This window comes from Ambystoma mexicanum, chromosome 3p, assembly GCF_040938575.1.
Source record: "Ambystoma mexicanum isolate Mex_15411 chromosome 3p, UKY_AmexF1_1, whole genome shotgun sequence".
NCBI lineage: Eukaryota > Metazoa > Chordata > Amphibia > Caudata > Ambystomatidae > Ambystoma > Ambystoma mexicanum.
In genome coordinates, this window is record NC_090925.1 from 502,238,493 (window position 1) to 502,262,380 (window position 23,888).

The 23,888-nt window shown below is 44.8% G+C and overlaps 1 protein-coding gene across 1 annotated transcript in view; it reads left to right on the forward strand.

The window, feature by feature from the left end:
- The window catches only part of RIPOR3 (RIPOR family member 3), an 898,683-nt gene that overhangs the window by 519,622 nt on the left and 355,173 nt on the right, over window positions 1–23,888 (forward strand). Inside the window, exons 6-8 of the mRNA XM_069651171.1 lie at window positions 6,779–6,857; window positions 11,545–11,568; window positions 12,798–12,851. Of these exons, the coding sequence (XP_069507272.1) occupies window positions 6,779–6,857; window positions 11,545–11,568; window positions 12,798–12,851 (157 nt within the window). The remainder of the gene's footprint in view (window positions 1–6,778; window positions 6,858–11,544; window positions 11,569–12,797; window positions 12,852–23,888) is intronic.

The following is a 23,888-nucleotide window of genomic DNA, read 5'->3' on the forward strand; positions in this document are numbered from 1 at the left end:
CGGGCCCATTCTACTAGGGGTATGGCTGCCTCTACTGCCCTGCAGAGGGGTGTTCCTATTCGTAACATCTGTGAAGCAGCCACTTGGGCTTCGGTCCATACATTTGAATGACACTACTCCCTAGATTCTATCCATTGGCAGGATCTGGCCTTTGGCAAGGTGGTCCTTTACTCTGCAATTTTATTGGGCATTCTAAATTTCTTTATTCTAAATTCCTTTTCCCTCCTCCATACATTGGTACTGCTTTGGGTGTCTGTCATAGATATGGAATACGTCGGAGGACCCAATCCCCTCGAAGAACAAGTTACTCTCTTACCTGGTTACGTTCTTTCGATGGGATGGTCCGACGACATATTCCATATCGCTCCCTCCCTGCCTAGCCCGCTACAAAAGTTCTTATGCGATTGCAGCTTACGTTTCCACAAGGCTTTCTGTGTTCATACTGGCACGAGATTGGTGCCACAAGTTCTGGGGGGAAAAACTACAACTGAGGCTATGGGCGTCATGCATCCTACCTATAACATCCGGTGACGTCGGCTCGACGGAGGCCCTCGAGGACAGCATATTGACATCATTGACGCAGGATGCATATGCCGAAAGATTTTCCGAAGCAGCACAGCTGTTGTGATTACTGTCATAGATATGGAATACGTCGTCGGACCATCCCATCGAAAGAACGTTACCAGGTAAGAGAGTAACTTGTTCTTCTCTCTTTTTGCAAACTTCTTAAAATGTCTATAGTGCTTTGGGCCTGCAGATGGGGAGCTAAAATGACAGGACATGCCAGTGACTAAGCTTGACCCCACAGACCCCTCAAGATGCCTGATCTACAACTAGAAGTGTACACAGTTGAAGTCCAAACACCCTCAAGGGAAAGGGTAAGTGGGGAAAATAATAAACAACAAATTCCCTTCTTCATGCTAAATGGAAAATGTGAAAACAAACAATGTTACATCTGTTCATGTACTCTTATCTCATTTAATTCTCCTCCCCCCTTCCTAAAATGAAAGCTGTACCTGTTTTCCTCCTCAAAGAACAGGGAGGAATAATTTTCCCAATAGGGCGATGGGGTTCTACATCTCTTTGATTTCTGAACTGTCTCTCTTAACTGTAGTTGAACTCAGTGAGATTAAACCTTCTTTTTAAAACTGAAAATTGAGTTCAAAGGAAAGGTTTCTTTCCTTCCTTGGTATATTTCTTATGAAGTTAGTATTCCTGTGTGTCTCTCTTACTTGGGATTAGCAACAACCTTTAGATAGTCTCTGTTCATAAGTAATGGTTTTCTACTTGTTCCTGAAATCTGTGGAAGAAACGGAATGAAGAAAACAAACGCTATTTATAATCGCGCATGCGTGATTCTGGAAACGCTACTCTTCAACAGGCTTCGCTTCAGGTAGCAAGAAAGGAACACTAATCTTAGTCAGGCGTGACACAGCACAACATTCAATTGCCATAAACTATTCAGCACGCATGCTCACTTAAACTAAATCAACTGGCGCAATGTTTCTGGACTTGAACACCCTTGCGCACTCTATCACTTGCTAGAGAAATGAAACAAACACTTTCTTAAAGTGATGAATGGAGCAGAAGCGCTCCCTTGCCTTCTTTTGAAGAGTTACTTGAGCGTTGTGCTTCTAGGCATTAGCAATGACATGTGAAATTAAAACAAGAGCTTTCCTTGAAATGAAGAACGGTGCGAAATCAAAAATCACTGACTAAAATTGACTGAAATCAATTGACTAAAATCACTAAATACCTATAAACCTTGAAATAAGTTGTCAATACATGGAAGTCTCTTCTCAAATTAACTTTCAAAATACAGGCTTTGATTGCCCAAATATACACAGCGCTCCCACCAGGATGTCAGGTTTTCTTGTCCCACGCTGTGCTGTGCTGTACTTTCAGGAGAATCTTGCTGGATAATTCATTTGGAAAGTTTCTGAATTGGGTCTAACATGGAACTGTACCTAAACAGGACCTTCCTGATTGAATTGGGACAATGAAAGGCAGTTTAGAATGGGCCTGTGAAATCTTGAAGAGCACCAATCAATGTTCAGTTCCATCTCCACCATGGTGGATTGGGAAGCTCTCTTTCTGAAAATGTAAGGTTAAGGCTAAACAAACTACAGAATGTTTTCTATTGTTTACTATCCCAAGGTTAAAATGACACTTATACTTGCCCAAACCAAAACAGAACATAAATGAAACATACTCCGACCCAAACTAAACTCGTCCAGACCGGACAATCTGCGGTTGTACATGTGGACACTGCTGTGAGGGGGATATGCCTGGGCCTGGATCTCAGAATGTTTTGGGGCTAAAGAGCACCAAACAACTCCAAGAAGTTCAGGAAAAGGTGAAGGCTCTCCCTTTTGATGGGCTCATCCTCTTCCATCCCATGACGGTTAGCTCTCCCAAAGGCTAACTGCTAAAATCCTTTCTGCTATAGTCAAGTACAGGCCAAATTCCACTCCTGCTTTCTAGACAGAAGACTGAGCATATGGGTAGTGATGGCTTTAGGGGTTTCCTATCCCACACAAAAAGCAGGGACAGTTGGAGGTAGTCTTCTAGCTCTACGCCAAGGAAAAAAGCATCTATAGCTAAATGTTTCTTTGGTTCAGTGACCACTCAGAGCGGCACACCTAAGGTTTGATGGCTTGTAGATGCAGTTGCAGTCCACCCAAGCTGGGGGATTGGTATCCCTTCCCTAACATCATAGAAGAAGATAGCCACGGGTTCGTATGCCTGTTCTGTTGTGAAGTGCAAGTATAGGCACTTTCCAACCTCCCTAACCCCATTTTCCCCCAACAGTTATCATCAAACCTTCAGAAATTAGTGAAGCTGGATGCAATTGAATAAATCCCTTAGTAAAATTCTTGGCAGGTGTAGTGGGGCAATTATTGCAGGCTCTGCCTCCCTGTCTTCCTCAGAAGAAACAAAATTATAAGATAAGAAAGAACACATTTGAAACTGCACTTTAAATGCTCCTGGAAATGCAGCTGGCAAAGGACAGTTATTTTCACTACACAAGTAGGAGACAGAGAAGGCATCAGCTTCACACAATTAGTGTGTTTTAAAATAGAATAGATTAGGTGACAGGAAGGCATGTACACAGGATAGGGACTCACTACACGAGTAGGGTAGGACAACTATAGGCAGATAAGGTGGCTTATACCCATAGGTAGAAATATAAAGTGACATGCATGCACCAAGAAATCGGTAAATAACAAGCAAATGTGCCCTGCAGAGAAAAATAAAGTGACAAGCAGTTACCATTTTAAAACTGCACCAAACACAGCAGAGAATTAAACACTGAAGCTTTAAGAAAGGACCCATTTAAGCGCTATTTCAACAAATACATATATTCAGGAAAATGCTTTGGCCAGCTAGAGAGTCGCTGCCTCAAAGGAATATCAAAACCCAATGCTCCATAGTGGGAGGGTTACATGGCGCAACAAGATACCATTGGGTGCATCCAACTGTCAAGGTAAATCAAGTTGCGATAACACGGCAGGCTATTTGAAGTCTGTGGGATGAACTGAACATACAACAGGATAAGTAGCAGGCAGATTAATATCTAATCGATCGACAAGGCATGACAGAGAAAGTCGGATACTGCTAAAAGACACATAATTACTGCGCACATGGAGAAAGCAGAATTATTCATAATAACAGTACTCATAAATGTGTCAAGAACAGAATGGCGCTGGTACTGTTGCGAGGATAAGGAGGACCGGAATTATTAGAAGTGGTATTTGAGACTCAGCGCCATCATGGCAGAGATAACATGAGCTGTTTTATTTAATTAAGAACAAAGGCGATACGATTGCCTTATCTTCCCAACTACATAAAGCATGTCATCATGCCGCCAGTTCATGGAGAGTGTGACCGCATGTTAACCGATAAACACATGTCGTTTTCCACTGCAGAAGTAATTTAGAGCCTACCAATAATATTCAAGCATGATGATGTAGCACATTTTTATTGGATGGTTTATGGGTGTGATCTTATATAAAGAAGCTATACAATCAGTATTTCTGGACATATAGAATTATATGTGTAGTTTAGTAGAGGGAGCCAATAACCAGGAGCAATAGGTTTTCATAACTGTGACATCAAAATGTCTATAAAAACTGCTGTTTCCTGTGGAGAGGTGGAGAAAAACCTTGAGCAAGAGCTTGGCTCTTAATCTTGCTTTTCCCCAGTTTTACATTGCAATAAATGCTGGGTTACCTTGCATTTGGCATACCACAATCTGCTCTGTGTTGTCTCTTTATTGGCAAATACTAGTTAGAGGTCTATTTGGTTTTTTGACCTCTATTTCACAGGGTTACTGTTCCCACTTTTTTGCCCTTCCCAAAAATGGCAAGGCAGGATGGATGACTATTTCTTAACCTATCAAGCTTCAATGATTTGTTCCAACAAAAAACGGTTCAGGATGGTCACCTCGGGCAGAATTTTGTCAGCCCTCATGGAAGGTGACTGGCTGTATGTGCTAGATTCTCAGGATACCTACATACAGATAGCATGGTGGGAACCACACAGAAAGTTCCTCTGCATCTCAATTTTGGATGCTCTTTAAAAAATACAAGGTTGTGCCTTTTGGGTTGAATTTAATCTGAGGGTGTTCGGCAAGGTAATGGACTCAACAATGTCCCATTGCGCCACCAAGATATACATCATATTTATCCTTACCTGGACTACAGGCTGATGCAGATCTCCACTCCTTCTGTGTCAGGGGATCAGTCAACTACATCCTCCAACTGGTTTATGCACTGGGCCAAACTGCTCACTGTGCCTCAGGAGATATCTACTCCCGCCCTGACCTAGAGACTGCAATAAATTGGCTTGATCTGTTATTGTGGAAGTGGAGATGGTCACACGCCTGGAGAAACAAAACAGCATCTTCTTTCCTCCCATTGATCAAGGAATCTCAGCCTCAACCATAACTCATTCTGGTTGCCTTATCTATATATCCGGATATTCCCATGTAGATGTGAACAAAAATTAATTTGTTTTAAAGAAGAAGGTTTTGTTGAAAAAACAAGTGAGTTTGTGACTAATGAATATATGATTATGAAATCTGAATCTTGCTGAAGAAATTACAATTTTGTGTTGAAAGTATTATTTATCACAAAAAGAAATTGCTCCGCCTAATGATGCTGAAATGGTTCAAAACGGGATGATAGCTCAGGGGCAATGCTTTTGTCTCCAAAGCAAGACAACGCAGAGCAACACAGGTTCGAATCCCGTTCTGAATCCCGGTTGTACACGGAGAGACTATTAAGCGCGTCATAAAATAGTAATTCATTATTTTAAATGTGGGTGAATTACGTAGAGAGGGTTCTATGTTCTTACATCGCCTGGTTTTTGTCAATGTGTTTTTTTAGAGCAATTGTCTTCAGAAAAAACTCATCAGAAATTGGGGGGATCCACCCAAAGCCCCACTTCCCTATTATTTACTACCTATATATTCCCCAACCCCCTAACCCCTTATGTCTCCTTTCCCCCATTCGTTTTGATGAGTTCTTTCCACAAAAAACGGCATTAAAAAAAACTAATAAAAGATACGGGCGATTTAACAACGTCGTACCGTGGAGAGATACCAATTCATGAAGCATTTTTTGCATTTCCGTGTACACCTGCGCGAGCTTACTTACTTTATGCCCAATTCACAAATAGTAATCTTCATATGTGCATCTGTGCTGGAAAAGCAGAAGCTCTTCTGTAAACAGATCCACAAATTCACACGTATAGGTCCTGGACCAGGGTGGGCCATTTTATGTGTGAGTGCATACTGGACTCACCTATGGACACACTCGCAACTAAGCAACTGTTATTGCTGCCTTGCATCTATTAGAAACAGGTGTTGGGGGAAGAGCAATGAACAGAAGGATCATACTGGTCCTTCATTAATATACAATTATGCAACAGCGCCATAAATTGCTGTTGTCCCTTATACATTGAGTGGGTTGGACATGGAGTTCTTTCCAATTCCAATTCCACACGAGTGGGCTTCTAAGGACCTTTCTGTAGAAGCCAGTGAACACCCGAGTATGGTCACGCAGACTGATGACGCAGTCTTGAACTGTCCACGTGGCCACGCCACAATGTACTCAAAACCTTTCTCGATAAATAGAATTCCTGCATATTGTGTGCATTTGCCCATAACAGCGCAAGGGATGATTTGCACGGCCCGTATTCGGGTAATGCTTTGTTGATTGGGTACATATAGCGCATAGCCAGTCCTGAACGGAAAAGTGTGTACACAACATACTTGTTAGAACAACAAAAGGCATTGGAACTTCAGACAGATCGAAATTTGGAATGACACTGAGAAACCTAACGACTTGTAAACAGAAAGGCACTTAATTCGATTTATTTATATTGAATTATGTTATTTATTTAGCTGAGCACTGAATGTTGGCTGCATTTTCATTACACAATGGAAAAACAATTTCAATAAACAAAAGAAACGATGCCAATGACATCAGAGCCTATGGCACGCTTCTTGGTTGAGCAATGTTTCTTTTCATATAAAAAGGCATAGAAGTGGGGTTATGATGTTACCCTCGAAAGGGAGGAGTTGAGCACAGCTGGTGCGAAGTTTGATATGCTTTGTCGATGGACATTAAATTGATAGTGCAACATCTGGTCCTGAAAAGACCCTCTGATGAGAATGATACTCATCGACGAAGCCCAACCATCGCGCCCAGAGCATGGGATTTCTATCTTGTGATATAGAAACGGGACTAAAAATTGTACTTCCACTTTGCAGCGATTACCTAGAAGCACATCAAGTTCAGCTGGATTTCCTGACGGCCCAACAGAAGGATCTCAAAAGAAACTCTCGCCTGGTAAGTCTGGGGTGCATTTTGGGGTTCTGTGGGGATGTAAAGTTGAGGCATGTACAGTAAAACTTTGTCGTCCGGCACCTTTGTGGGATCAATGGTGCTGGATAAGAGAATATACGGGATAACAAAATGTTTGTATGTTGGATACCAGGGAGCCTGCAATCAAAGAAAAAAGTTGGGATAACAGAGTGTGCTGGACTTCCGCTCTATTTATTTTCTCAGTACTATTTGGAATCTGTTATCCAGACTGAACCTTTGTTCTTTGGCATTTTGGCATTCGGAATCTTACTATAAATGGTAATCAGAGGTGCCAAAAAAAGGTGATAACAATTCTTATACTGGATTGCAGTTTTTTTATTTAAAAAGGGGGCAATTAAAGAAGAGGATAGTGGCCAATGACCGACCACAATATTTTCAAATTACTCTTTACAAATCCTAAAATGAATTACAGTTAAAAAAAATCGTGAAAGTAACGAGGGACACACAGAATGATTGGCTAGTTGGTAAAGTCTCATGACATAAAGATATGCATTTCATATCATAACAAGTAGGTGGTGTCAGATACAGCATGAATGAAATATTCAGAAACATCTAGTGCGCTGAACCCAACGATGTGTGCCTGTATTTAAGGTGGATTCCCCCAGTAAATGTGGGGAAGAAGCTGGGGCTGGTAGGCCTCTGCTGATACCTAGAATAACTACCAAGGTGGGCTTCCGCATTGATTCCAATGGTTGTCACAGTATTCAGGAGATCGCAAGCCATTGTGTTTGATGGGTCCTAGAGGACCTCATTCTTGGCAAGTATTTACGTCCGCTGCTTGAATGCAATCTCCTTCCGACTCAGGGCAGGTGAATCAACCTGAGACCAAGGACCCGATTCTGAAAAGTGACTTTGTACTGCCGACACAAACCCTGATTCATGGAACTGTGCAAAGTGCACTTCAGAAATACACTTTGCACGGTTTCAGGAATCAGGGTTTGCATCGGCAGTGCAAAGTCACTTTTCAGCAGTGCAAAGTCACTTTGAACCGTGCACAAAATGCCATGAATCAGGCCCCAAGCCTTCCTCCTGGCGGATTTGATGGAAAAAATATCAAACACAAAGGAAATGGTTACATCGATTGCAAAGGAGGCTTTCATTTAGCGGGTAGTGGACACCCGGGGGGGGGGGGGGTGTCAGCTGCTCCCGACGGGTATCCACCCCGGACTGTTGCATTTGATCCTTCACTCATATGGGGAGACACAGGCCAAGTGAAGAGCGGAGGATCATTAAGTGAATACATAGAAATAACTATTACATTGGAGCCAGAAATTCATGAGATTTAACAGCCAAGGGCAGACAGTTTGAGTTGCTTCACCCTAGTGTATAGCTAGCGGAAACACCACTAGAGATAACTCAAATAAGTCTTCAGAGGCTGCTACATATGATGTCTGTCTGCCAGGAATCAGCATCTAACTAAATAAGCGCAGTTTGGAGGGTGAAGAAGGGTGACTATCAAGTGTATTCTGGATCTTGAATATTTAGAATGTGTTATGAAATATAAGGATTTGGGTCTCATTATACCACCAAATGGTGTTATAGATGAACACATAGAGAGGGTTATTTTTTTTATCAAATGCAAATTGCATGCAGGGCGCCGGTATCGTTTGCACTCACATCCTGTTAGGTGCCCCTGAATGTGGTTTTTAATGCTCAAAAGGTGGAGGGAATACCGAACTGTAAAACCAACCTTGTTTACATTTACTCTTCAGTTTTCCTCCCCATCGTGCGAAAAAACAAACACTGTCTGCAAATTGCGCGTTTGCGGGCAGCATTGATTCATGGATTTCTATGGAATCTTCCTGTTCTTTCAAAAGAGCTAAATCGAGACGGATTCCATAGGGATCCAGTTGTTTTACACCTGCATAGAAACCTAATGTTGGCATAAAACACAGCGCACTGACAAGACGGAGCGGGTTAGCGCACCAGAGCACTTAGCTTCCCTTCTGGCCCCTCTTCCACCCTGTCGATGCTGGAAAATGGGACAGAGCTGGGAATGGGGGCGTGGAAGCATTACGCCTTGCTTTTATGTGCCCATTTCCTGCTCCGCCCCATATGAAAGGAGGCTGACAGAAGGTGGGCGTCGCCGCTTGCGGGCCAAAGCAATATCTAAGAAGCAAGGGGACACACACACCTCCATGTGCGGGAGCAGTAACATACTCTTGCCCAGATTGATGATCAACCACATTTAGGTCACATGTGCACAACTGCCATGGGTATAGCTCTTGGTAAACCAATGAGAGTGGAATAGGGAATAGTAACCAAACAGCATGAAGAGCTTCACCGGAGAACTCAGATATACCTAACACTGCAACTAGGGCCGTACACGGTATAATGTGCAGTCAAGATACACCCGACACATATTTGGGAAAACCTGAAAGCTCGCGGTATGCAGTGTTTATATCGAATATTTGATATAGAATTAACATATATGGAATATTTTATAACAATCATTTTTATAGAGAATGCATTTAGGGGTGGGGTAAAAGGTTACATATTTTTGTGAGATGGTTGGGGTGGGTTTTTAGGGGTGGGAAACAGGGTCTTCGGGGTAGACTCCACAAAACAAAACAAAAAGTGCATTCTCTATAAAATTGTTCGTTATAAAATATTTGATACATGTTCATTCTTTATAAAATATTTCGATATAAAGACATGGAACCAAAGCTCGCTTGCAGGGCAGAATACTCTCCACTCTTGATCTGATGTGGCGACTCATGTATGTTTTAAGGCAGTCCCACATCTGGCTAAGAATATAGCACCCGTTTAGACAGCCACAGAGGTCATCAGGCAAAGGGTACACAGGACATCATGCATACCCTGGTGATGGATAGGAAGTGTGGCTGAGTCTGGCAGTTCGTGTGATCAGTACAGTTGAATTGCTTTGCAAATGTTGGACATACAAGATTGCAATACAACAATACAATAAAAATGAAAATGTCTTCTGCATGATATGATATGATGATACGATATGATATGGCATTTATAACGCGCCTATAACGCGCATAAATTATCATGTGAAAACGGTATGCAATTCCAGCTGACCCAGTCAAAGGCTTTTTCAGCATCCATCGAAATAGCCGATAAGGGTCCAGTAAGAGTCTTTGTAATTCTTTCGTAGTCCAGAAAAAGACAGAGTTTGTGGGTGCCCTCTTTACCCCTGGTTGAGCTCAACTGGTTGTGTTTCATGAATTTAGGCATGCACAGATCTAGTCTGTTTGCATTGATCTTAGAGTAGATTTTCACATCTCAGATTTTGGCCATTAACTAAAACACTCACTAAGTGATTTTCCCTTATGATATGGAGGTGTATGGCCTGAATTGCCAGCTTTTGTGTATTTTACTCATATTTAATGCAACTAAAAGACAAATGGGACAGGGAACTTGGAACACTTTTTTCCAAAACCCACTGGAATAACTTCCTGGGAAACATCAGAACATGTTTCAGAGACCTGGACGCAACAGAGGTCCCTATTTAAGCTATGTTGGACCACTGAAAAGAAACACAAACTGGGCCGCGCAGACAGAGCTACCTGCTGGAACGGTTCCTCTGAAATTGGGGGTCCTACTGCACATGTATTGGTCATGCAGCAGAATATAACCTTTCTGGGAGGATGTTGCTCAGCGAATCAGTCGCATGCTAGGGAGCACACACACGCAAGACTCACTCACCAATGGCTTCTTAGAGCTGTGGATTGTGCAATGAGAGACAACCTGCGGAACTGGAAGAAGGTCCACCTCCCAAAAGTGGATAATCATAATTGAATAATGTATTTCTTATATAGCGCTACACACCCATAGGTCTCAGAGCACTGAACTAACAGAAGACATGATGTGTGTGTGGAAGATCTTGGTGGTCTGGCAACAACGAAAAAGATCTCCTTCACGCAGGAGTGCAACATTTACAAATACTACAGTGTATGCCTATGCTTTTTAGATTGCTTTGCTAATTAATGGGATCTATTTTCATCATTTATAGAGTTCAATTGATAGGTCGTCTCCTCTCTTCCTCTCACCTTAGAATCTCTTCTTTCATCCTGTGCCCCATTTCCTGTCTTTTCCCGAGATATGCAAAGCTTATAGATGCGCCCTGCGCACTGTTTATGCTTTTGTTGTCTATCTAACAAGTCAAATACACAACTTCATATTAATTTTAAATAAATGTAAAGAAGCCTTAGTGGATTTATCTTTTTTTTCATTTAAGTACATTTTTGCTTTATAACAAAAACCTTCAGCACTAAAACATTTTAAATAAGATACAAAATACACAATAAGCACAATTTAAACAACAATGTTCTAAAAATTAAAAGTGCAAGGAATAATTAAACAAACCAAGACTTTAAATTGAAATTTCAATAAAAAGGCTAAGAGCTTCCGTCCAAATATAACAAGCAGTGGCTGTTATGGCAAGAGATTGGGCCGAACGACTAGCACTCCAAAATTGATCAGACTTCCAACAGCAACAACAGAACGAATAACATAGTGCTAGCCCTGCACACTGTTTATGCATTTCTTGTCTATCTATCTAGTCAAATACACAACTTTATATAAAAAAAAGAAAACTGCAAACAACTCTTAGTGGATTTATATTGTGTATGTTGATACATTGAAAAGGAAAATGTGTAGTAATGTATGTTTGCTTCTGTTGCAGGCCTACTTCTATGACTTGGATAAGGTAAGAGGCAATTCATGTTTGGAGTCTAATCTTCCCCAGAAGCTTCCTTCTGCCACACACCCACCTTTTGCTGAACGCTTCTGCTCCTCTCCTACAGTCTCATTCATCTCGTGCATTTGATGAGTAGCATACCTGTTTGCTGCTTCTTCTTGTTGATGTCGACATAGCGATTGTTAGTGTATTTGTGCTGGCCCAGAAGAAAAGGGAATGTTGTGTGTTTTTTTATAAGTATAAAACGAGGGTCTGATCTAAGTCAAACTGCTGATATAAACTAGTAGGAAATACCAACTCGCTACAGAAAACCAATTGATCCAGTTGACTAGTGGTGTGACTTAATATCAAGTGAACAAACCCTGGTGTACACTGGGTACACAATTATTGACTTAGGTCCACCAAAAGTGTAATCCTCACATCCATTCCAAGACACATTGAAATGTGGGTTTAATTGAGAATAACCGAACAAAAGCAGTCTCAAATTTTCATATAAAAAGCAAACATTTGCAGCAGTGGTAGGGTAATCACGTAGATGTTAGATAGCCACGCCTTACCATAAGTAGCTAAGAAACTTCAGACATTTGGAAGATGGCCGCACATCCAACGGTAAGGGTGAGGATTGAAACTCCAAGACATAGGGTGATGTATGGAAACTGGAACAAGAGGGGACCAATAGGGAAGAGGCAGGGAAGGGGGAGAACTAGCGAGGAGCAGGGACAAAAGAAAGAGTATGAAGGAGAAGGACAGAAACCTGGAGCACTGTAGGAGATGAGGTGCTATATCAAGCTCAAGAAAAAGATAACAACATTCTCTGATCAATATGTGGAGCATGCAGGAAGGAAGGATAGCTATTGGTGGGTAAACAAGCCATTACTGGGGGTTTCAGCATGCTAAAGAAAGGATCTACTTCTTCTGTGAAACATACAAAACATTTTACAGATCTACATTATTTATCAAAAAAACAAACCCACATTTTTAAAAGCAAAATTTTGAAAATAAAAGTAATGAGGTCGAAATGATGGATTTCGAAATTATCCCCTGGAATCTAATTTGAAAAGGGGAAAAGGAATGATACGGCAAATTTAGATCACGCTCACTCTGCAACATGATTAGAGCTCCAGCACCGACTAAGCCTGCGTCCCCGCTCTGCATGACACGTTCACATGCTAGTAGCTATTATCTTTGCAATTGCAAGTACAGACCTTTGTCTAACAATGTTCTCTTTCTTTTAAAAGGAAATTCGTTTCATTGAAAGATACATTCGGAAGCTGGAATTTCATGTGAGCAAAGTAAGTAGTGGCATTACTGAACCCATTTGGCGTGTATTGTTATTACTGAGTGAATATGTGTGGTCATGGCTCCTCAGAGGTGGAGAAACTAATGTGGCTCACTCATGAAGACGTGTCCCATAATGTATCAATGGTGTTCAGGGTCATGTTCCAGCGACAGCGGGCGCATTTGAGTGCTGATTCCATAATAGCTGGATTTACGTTATCATGCCGCATTCCGAAAAGCTCGAATTACAAAATAGCGAGGCCCACTTTGCCGCATTTTGCAATTCATGCTTTTCAGAATTTGCTCTCTTGACACCTGCTTTCCCGTTCATGTATGCAGGAGACACCCCCACAGCTCAAACCTGAAAATAGTGAACTAGGGATCCAGGGGACACCCCCGCAACCCTCACTCACTTTAGTTCCGCATTTTCAGATTCGCCAATTTTACCTATATCGAATGGAGCCAAAACGCGCATTCAGCGTGTTTTATACAGTATTTTGAGGGTAAACCTTAATAGATCCTTTAAAAGAACTGTGAATTATCCAATGTACTATGAGATGCATAGCTACCAAATGCTCCCTATCTCTAAAATCATTTGCTTCAATCACGTGTGCATGAAGCACCTGTTGAAGATATTGCGTGAACATTAAAAATAAGTAAGAAACATGATCTTATTAACATAAGCCCTCATTGAGCACCTCGCAAGTCCGTCACGCAACCACACACCAACTACAACAACTAATCCCACGGATCGTCTAGTCCAGATGTGCCATCACAAGCTGTGCTTTCCCTGGTGTTGTCTTTCAGGCTTACGGAAAAGGGATAGGTTTAAGAAACATGCATAAGGTAGCATACACCCAAATTCAGAACTTCCTTGAGGCGAACCTACTCCTAGGCGCCCGCCAATCTGGTTTCCGACCACAACATGGCACTGAGACAGCCCTTATCGATTTAATAGCCCAAATAGATGCAGTGAGAGATGAGGGGAAAACTAGCACTTCTCCTTCTATTAGACCTCTCAGCGGCCTTTGACTTGGTGGACCATGAAGTCCTGTGCAGTCACCTGGACTCAGCAGCCCACTTTTCTAAGGAAGCCATAGTTTGGATACAGTCCTTCCTTAGCGACAGAACTATGAGGGTTTTTTCACCATCGGCCGCAGCAGACTTGATACCCATCACTTGTGGGGTGCCCCAGGGATCTTCTGTCTCCCCAACACTTTATAATATCTTCACCAAGCCACTCTTTGACGATCTTGACAATCTGGGTATCACATATACCAATTATGCAGACGATACCCAGATTCTCTTACCACTCACGGGGGATTATGGGGAAGATCTGGCTTTGGTGAACAGAGTCTACAGCATCGTTCAGGCATGGATGGCCAACCATGGCCTGTGTCTAAATGATGACAAAACAGAGCTTATCATCCTGGGCATCGCAACTCACATCGCAAAACTTAACCCTAATATTCGGCATTCATCATTGATGGAAACACTATTGAGGTAGCCAGAGAAGTAAAAACTCTAGGCTTTTATCTTGACTCAGCCCTATCTCTCACTAAACAGGTATACTCGCTGGCCTCATCTACGACCTACACATGTAAATTAATTAGAGCAGGAAAACAATTCCTGTCAGCGGACAGCTGCTTAATCCTCTCTAGAGCCCTCATCGTATCAAAACTTGATTATTGTAACACTCTCTACATAGGAGCAAACAAACCATTAATAGAATACAAGTGCTACAAAATAATGCTCTCAGGGCTGCGCTAAGCATCATTAGAAGAGTACACATCTCCGAAATAAGAAGGAAACATAAATGGCTCTCCACCCAAGAAAAAATCTATCTCAAATCTGCCTCCCTCATCCACAAATGCTTTAACAACAAAGCCCCCCGGTACTTATCAGAACGATTCATCAGAAAAACCTCTATCAGACCGCTCAGAATAGCCAACCCCAACTGTCTTCAAGTGCCAAGATTCAAACTGTCCACCATTGGAGGATCTAGCTTCCCTGTCAGGGCAGCTCAATTGTGGAACTCCCTGCCGCACACACTCAGATCTGACCAAACATTTACCGAATTCAGAAAGCATACTATTAAATAGCTCATAGAGAAAGATCTGTAAACCCACTTTCTATCTACCATACTAACCTAACCATGACCGTCTGCATTGTATTTTTATTGTATTGTTAAATATGCATATCTCTGTAAAATATGTTTTGATGTCTACATTCACATGCCTTGATAACTGTGCTGCTTACCTTCATTCTGTAACACAAAGGTAACCTGTCCTTACCCTTTGCTAACCTTTGCAACTAAGCTGCAAGTCCTCTTTTAACTGTTCCCTGAAATCTCTGGGTCCGGCACGCACTACAAATAAACAAACAAACAAACAAACAAACAATGGGTCATTTTCGGTGCAATTACTGCGTGATAATACCGCTGGTGTTAATTGCGCCAAAAAATGTTTGGCATGATTACCCCCAGCTTTGAGCCGTTACTGCTGCATTTAAGGGCTACCGCCCAACTCGTGATCTCACACCATATAGAAAACCTGTTCACCCTTCTGACCAGGAAAACAACTTTTAGAAAACATTCTGCCGACAACCATTTTTAGCACCAATTCTAGGGTATTAGGAACAATTGGCAGATTTTGTACCTTGAAATACAGAGGTATTTGCCACCAGTGGCCTTCCATAGGAATAGCCTGGCAGTATTTGCTAATAAGGTCTGTAATATGTTGTGTTCTAAAACAGGCAGTTTTGATAAAATACGCATGGTTTAAGGTTACCCGCACACCCGTAACATGCCCCTATTGCTCATTCTGATGTCCTTGGCATGGCTGCAGGGAAGAGTCAAGCGATCGCGTGCTTGGTCCGTGGTGGTCATTTCCTGCTATTCTCATCCCTCCTCACACAAGGAAGAGGCGGATCAGTGTTCGGAAACATAGGATTCATGCAGTGAACCCATGGTGATGTCATGGGCACAACTGGGTAAGGTGAAGATCACCAATGGCGGGAAACATAGCAACCCTCACTGCTCCCAGCCTGACATTGCTTCTGAAGGATTGCACCTGGTTTTTGAAGGTACAACTGGGCACAATCCTGGCAAATCCTCTGATTCTGCAGGATTTAGAATATCTGTGCCTCACATGACAGGGTGCTTCTGCACGGGCGCTGAGCATGACACCGCGGGATGAACACAGGGCTGCTGTAATGACCACAAGTGCCTTCATCCTTTCTGGTGTCACATTGTGGTACTTACAGTGGTTGTCTATGAAAAGATCGAATAGAAATTACTGAGGCAGAAAATGCCGAATTTTTGGTATTGGTATTCGAATTTTTGACTTGAAAGGCAGGGGGACACCCCCTGCTGCCCCCACCCCCAACATTCCCCCTACCCTGATATATCACCTCACCCCACTCCCCATCTATTAATTTTCTAAAAAGTCGAAAAATTCGAACACAAAAATTCTGTATTTTCTGCTTCGGTTTTTTTTGTACATTCCAGTAGTTGTTAACCTGGGCACCCAAGAAGGTTTGTGTAGATGGTTGATCATCCCATCTTGCTCTGCTTTCCATGGATGGAAGAGGTCCATGGGTCAGGCGGAGGAATGCAACATAGGATTTCTCAAAAGTTCACAACCCTTTTGGCATTAATTGAAGGAGTCCCAGTGCTGTAAATGCAGCTCCGTTGGGCGATGCTGGGTAGGCGGTGTTTATCTTGCCACCTTGTAATGAAGCCGGTCACTACTTGGGGGAACTGACATCATTATTTTGTGTTTTCATTGGCACACGGACCTGCCTCATCAACAGCAGCACTTGGCCTTGTTGACATAACCCACTCTGACCAGCTGAATGCGGCATCCTGATGGTATTCAGTGTCTGCACTGCGGTTCTATGTGGAGCTAGCACATGTGTTTGTGTTTTAACAAAAATGGAACATATAAAAATAACTCCTCAAAAGTTGATTGGAGATGTAGATTTGGAACAAAAAGGGCAAGGCTGAAAGCTAGAAGCTTTTTGATTGAACCACTGGAGCGTGCGCGTTGACTGCCAGTTAAATTATCCGGAGCAGATTTGCGAGGTTATTTCTCAAAAGTCATCATTCAGGAGACTGGCCGTGCGCAAGTGTCAAGTCTTAGTCCCAGAGTCGCAGCACAAAATGAGAGATTCCTCAGCTCGCTTTATCCAAATATGTGTATGGGGCGAGAGTCATAATGCCAGTGCAATGTTCTTCTAAGCATTAGCAAACCCACAACTATTGCAGTACATTTCCAGCGATGCAGCCCCTGAGGACAGAATGACGCCATCTTGCTTTGGGAAGTTATGTTGGTAAATAATCACTGACAACAAAAGAAACGCACATGTGTACACATATTAAGTGGAGTTGTTCTTCTTTTAAGACCTTGGTCTGGGGTGTAAACAATGGGGATGAGTGTGGGCTGCAGTCGCAATGCACCGAAGCAACGTATTGGCTGAAAAAGAGTATTGATCAGTGAAATCTACACCGGAGCTTGCGATTGGCTCACTATTGACACCATTCATGCTGGTTCTGACAGGTTCTTGCTACTAAGCAAGTGATATTATCACCGCATGACCTTATGTCATACTTGGGGCCTCATTACGACCCTGGCGGAGTGGGTTTACGCCAGCGTTATTCGCGGCGGACCCGTCCGCCCTACTACGAGTTCCCGTAGCGCCATGGAGCGTTTTCCGCCTGGTTTTTCCGGGCGGAGAAATCCATGGCGCTACGGGACCTTGTTGTTAATTACGCCACCGTATTTTACGGTGGCGTAATTAACGCCTTCCCCACTCCCATTATACCCTATGGGGCAAAAATGGGAATGGGGAAGGGTAAAATGGGGAATGGGGATTTACCGCCCCGCCAAGGTCGGAATGGGGCGGTAAATCCACCAACCCCCATGGCGCTATCGGCAGCTTTCCGCCGTGCTCCATGGTGCATTTTGCACCGCGATTTCCGCCAGGGTCGTAATGAGGCCCTTGGTGTCTGCTCTTCCACTCACACTGCCAATAAAATCCTCGCCACCCATGCAGGGGTGGACTGGGAACCAAAAGAGGCCTTGGAAATAGTTTTCAAAGTGGCCCCAAATTACACATTTTCTGCAGGCCCAAGCCTTTTCCTATGAGAAAATGTGGAGTAAAAGAGGTTACCACACAAAAGGGGCCCAGAGTGCATAGGCCTACTGGGACATTTCCAGAGTTCCCTATAGGCCAGCCAGTCCCCCCTGCACCCATGTTGGGATAGGAATGAATCCATGATAGGTGTACCGTGCCGACCTTTCCCCTTTGCCTTCCTGTGTCCATGCTACGTTGCCAGGGTATCTAATTTGTTCCATTGGAGAATGTGTGCTGCCGTAAAGAAGAGATTATAGCCCAGGAGGAGTTTGCGGTTCTTGCAGCTTTTGCCTCATCTCTCCCTCCAACATGAAGCCATGCCACAGGTCTAGTGGCTCACAGAAGATGGATGTAAAAGGGATTGGTATACCTTTAAGAGCCCCTCACCTTCAGGTTGCCATGTCATGTTCCACCTGCATTGAAGTGGGTGCATATGATGCCCCTGTGGCTGCTGCTCAGTGGAGCCAGGTAGGATATTCCAGATGGGTTTGTGCTCTCAGTCCATTCCTCGGTCATGATTTTATTGAAATCTTCATCTCAGTCTTAAAAAGCTAAGCCAGGCAGATCCTACTCTGCCCCGTGAAGCCATTCTCCCTCCCCTGCTGGCCTGCCTGACCTGCCTGTCTGCTGCATCGACTGGTTGCTTGGCTGCCCTCAGAGTCTCACTGGGTACCAGCCTCTTTCTTGATCAGTCACTCTTGCACTGCCTCCGGGCCAACCACGCACTTAGGGGCTGTAACAGTATCCCTACAGTACCTTGTTCTCCTTGCGCTACCCAGAGCTGTGCTGCCCTGGCTGCACTTACCCAGAACATTGCTGCCATGTTTTCCCCTCCCCTCTGCCTTGCACCCCCCCTTCCTTTCACCTTGCACTTCTCGTTCTCGCAACTTGCACGATCTGAATGACACAAGGCCTAGCAAGATGGTTTGTCTTGTCCTCCCTCCGTCTTCCCTCCCTTGTCTTGTCGCACCTAGAAACACTTGTGTACAGGCGCATTATAAATGACTTATATCATATCATATATCATGCACACACATTTGTATGAACCACACAAACACATGTGGTTCTATGTGGTTTAGTAGAAACAGTTGTGAGTGCTCATTTTTGTCAATTTCATTTTTGGCAAATTAACTTTTTTTTGGAATAGGGGTTCCACCCACATCCCCTCCTCCCTCCTAAGGTGTTTCTCCCTGTGTTTATGAAAGACGGGATGAGCAGAAACCTGTAGGAGTTCTTAGCATGGGATACTTACACCTCACCACACACATGTGTGAACGCAAAACCAGAGGGAGGGAGATTTAAGGCCCCTAGAAGAGGGTTTATGGCAGACCTCTGTGTGTGCGAGCTTCCCAGGAGGCTGGCAGTAATTTGTGGATACCTGGTCAAATGATCAGTCAAAGCCTTATTTCGTTTGGCAAACCTGACAGCTTTCTTTATAAAACCAGCCAAGGTTAACCCAGCTCCTTGTGATTAATTCAACACTTAACATCAGTGTATAGCTGCCTAAATTGGACTCACAGATGGCTGAGACGCTAGACGAACCTATCACCCCTGACGAAGTAAAGGTAATCATTAGATCCCTTCCATCTGGAAAAGCCCCAGGTACTGATGGCCGCCCCGGAGAGTTCTACAAGACTTATGTGGAGACTCTAGCCCCTCTGCTGGCCCATGTGTTTAATGAAGCTTATGAGCATGGCCCCTTTCCATGTTGAACGTTGACGTTCACTTAATCCATCAGGATCAAACGGGCTATGTGCCCGGGCGCTCCATAACCGAGAACCTGCGGAGGTTGCACCACCTTATATACAGCACGGAACTGAGGCCCCAGAAATATGCAGTTGCGTCTCTAAACGCCACCAAAGCCTTCGACTCAGTGCGGTGGGAGTGGCTTTACGCCACCATGGTAAAAATGGGAATAGGACCAGTCTTCCTGAAATGGTCCAAATTGGTTTACACCAATCCTTCTGCCAGGGTGAGGACCAACAAGACATACTCTGATTCGTGGTCCCTCCACAGGGGCACCCGTCAGGGATGCCCACTCTCCCCGATGCTATACATCATTGCCAACGAACCTGTGGCCGCATACCTTAGACAGGAATACGGGGATGGGGGCATTGAGATTGACGGGATAACCCACCTTGTCTCCATGTACGCTGATGATACCCTGTTATACTTACATAACCCCGAACACCTCTTGCCCTACATTCTCGAAACCCTAGAATGCTTCCACAAACACACGGGAATCCGGATCAACAAAGACAAGTCCTGCCTCTACCCGTTAGCTGCACTATACAGAGAAGACTTCAGATCCCTGCCCCCCTTAGATCTCCAATGGCAGGTGACCTCCTTTAGATACCTGGGAATCACTATACACCGTAACCCTCACACGGAACACATCCTCAATACGATCAGAGCTAAAGACACCCTAGCAAAATCCATGGACTTCTCGGGGAAGCTTCCACTTTCCATGGCTGGGAGAGCGGGTCTCCTCAAGATGGTTGCACTTCCCCGCCTACTACACAATTTCACCAATGTTCCCTTCAACATCCCCCCTCCTTCTTCAGTGACATTAATAAGTTATGTAGGCAGTTCCTCTGGCAGGGGCGCAGGCACAGGGTGGCGCTGGAGACACTCCAAAGACCCTACGAAAGGGGAGGATTGAAAGTCCCAAACTTCGAACTGTACTACCTAGCATGCGAGCTAAGACACGTGATGCGATGGATGGCCGATGAGATCACTACAGATACCAGACTTCTCCAACCAGCCCTGACCGGCCTCTTACTCAGAGACCTACTTTGGGTCAAGGAGGGAACCCCAGGGCAGTACCCATACCTGGCGAAGCTCGGAACCCGGCTCTGGCGAAGGGCTTGCAGGACATTGGGGTCCCCAGACCCATATTCCCCACAGATTCCCATAGCTGCACTCATTGCCCATCTCCCATGGGGCCGTCTGGAAACGCGTGCACAATGGGAGCCCTGCGGGGTGGCCACCCTTGGAGACCTGGTTCAGGATCAGGAAATCCTAACTTTCTCCGACCTCAGCGAGACCACGGAGCTACCAGCAGGACAATTCCTGCTCCATAGAGCAGTGATCCAGGCTCTGAAGGATAGATGGCCTACGGCGGCCACCCTTGCTACGGACAACGAGATCATAGAAACAATGCTAAACACCGCCGAAGGGGGCCACGAAACCTCGCGGCTCTACGAAGCCTTAATGTTAGGCACGACCGGAAATGAGCTCAGAAGCAGAGGAAAGTGGGAACACGAACTAGGCCTGGAATTCAACGATAAGGAATGGGAAAGAGTCACCCTCTACCACAAGAAAATCTCCAGAAACGCCCGCTTACAACTCATCCAACTATACATCACCAACAGGGCCTACCTTACTCCCGAAACCATATCGAGTTTCAAGGGCGCCGCTATCCAGCTATGCCCTAAATGCAATGAGCAGAGGGCGGGAATGACTCATATGTTCTGGGGTTGCCCAGTGATAGGCACCTTTTGGACGCAAGTACGGGAAAGGGTGGCAAAAGCAGATATTGTACTAGAGGTGCACGACCCTGCGGCATGCATCCTGGGTAGGTACAGCAGTGACCGCAAGAACAAGCCCCTAAACAGACTTAGAGACTTAATTTATATCATGGCGAAAAGACGCATAGCCATGGGTTGGAAGAGCCCCATAGGCCCGATTGAAGCGCAATGGTGGGACGACCTCACAAAGTGGATAGTTGCCGAGACCGGAGCATGGGAAACCGCAATCCACGAACAGAGGCTAGACTCCAGTGCGGAACTACACTGCTGGGTGTCGCTGACAGTGCCATTACTCCACCCCAGAGCGGTGGACGACCCCTCAGAAGGATCGGCCAGCCCCGGCCTCTAAACTGGTTTGGAATAGGACGGGGGTGTTGACCTGGACTTTGGAGGTGGGGGAGGGAGGCGGGGGGTGGTGTTGGGGAAGTTTTGGACGTGTGGCATATTTATAGTACTTGAAATGTTGGTGGTCTGTTAATCTGTTGAAAACCAATAAAGAAAGTTTAAAAAAAAAAAGAGTATGTGCAATACATTAGGCAAATAAATAACTGCATAGCATTCAATTGGGTCACCTGGGACAAGTTCTATCACGGTTGGTAAATAAATAATTAAATAACATTAATGAGGTCACATGGGACAAGTTATTTCACAGTTGGTAAATACCTAATTAAATAACATCAATGGGGTCACCTTGGACAAGTATCTTCACAGTTTATAAATAAATAATTAAATAACACCAATGGGGTCTCCTGGGACAAGTTCCTTCACGGTTGGTAAATAAATAATTAAATCACATCAATGAGGTCACATGGGACAAGTTGTTTCACAGTTGGTAAACAAATAATTAAATCACATCAATGAGGTCACATGGGACAAGTTCTTTCACCCAGTGTGGCTTGTGAGTAGGAGCCCGTATCCATCTGTTAGTGACCAGTGGCAACATCTGCATCCCTGAACCAACGGTAGATGCCCTCTACTACTAGGCATTTTAGCCTTAGTTCTATAGTCATCCGCAACAGACCGCTAAGCACGGTTTCCGTAACCACCACTGACTCCTGGTCCAATGTCGTTTGGTCCGTCACCCACAGAACATACCATGCCCCCCACCGAAACTCCTAGACAATAACATGTGCGGTCGGAAGAGAGATGGCGCCCAGCCTGTCAGGCCGCCCTAGTAAACCCAGGGCTAGGCACCTTCAGGCTCTAGCGTTGTCTTTCCTCAGGTAATTTGCCCCTTGGTGCCACCATGCCTTCCCTTCCCAACAATAGGGACGGACTACGCAGGCAAGCTCAACCCCACACAGATGAGGCACCCACTTGGTTCTGTCAGACTTTGAACTGTGAGGGGACAATGCCCAGCAAGCCTTCCCTTCGGCGGAGGGAGGAAGGGAGGCCGGCCCCTTGGTGGGGGAAACCAAATAAACTAAACCCGAGGACCAACTGGGCCACGGGCGAGCACTCGTGGAAGGCTTTTGGGGAGGGGGAAGACACCAACACCGGGCCCAAGACCGCTCTCTCACACTCTCTTGCACTGGGTCTACGGTGGACTTATACCAACTCATGTAACCCCGGGGGGCGAGTGGATTTGTGACACTATTTACTTGATGCTGGGGTTTTAACCTCTGTTACATTTCACTGAGGCGATTAACCACCATGTGCCCCGTCTCCCGTAAAACAGGCAAAACAGGCTAAAATACACCGGCCCGCCTGTCTGTGAATGCCATCTTGTGGAAATATAGCAACCACATGGTAGAAATACCCCGCTCCTCCCAATGGGACTTTTCCCATCCTACCTGGCTGCTGCGACCCGGCCGGGGAAGGAACTCGCTAAGCTCTCTCTCACCATGAGGCACCAGCACGGAAACGGAAGAAGAACCGAGGGCTCTGTCACTCGGAGAGGTGCCTGTACTGAGGCAGCACCAGCCTGCTTAAACCCTCAGGTCTACGACCCAAACACACCCTCTCGACCCTGGGTAGGGGAGAGGACAAGACGGGCCTGGAGCCTGGAAGGCCTCGGATGAGATCCCTCTGACGCGGAGCGCCTGACTGGCCCTGCCGGCTACCCTCGAGACTCTTCTTTTGTGCTCTCTCTCTCTCTCCATGGGTTATTCCCAGGGGGAATCTTCCAACACCCACCTCTGCAGGGGAGCTCTAGTCTGTGCTGAAGTGGAATCACCTCACATACACCAACCCTCCACCTGCGGGTGGAGCACACATTGGTATCAGCGCGTCCCTCGCTCAGCAAGTCCCTAAACAGCAAGAGGTTTGCCCGCCACATTTAAACCTGAAACACTCACAGCCCCTGGTCACATAGCAAACCCAAATAAATGTGGGTTTACACTAGCATCACAAGCGGCGCTCAAAATTAATAGTTCACTCGTTTTT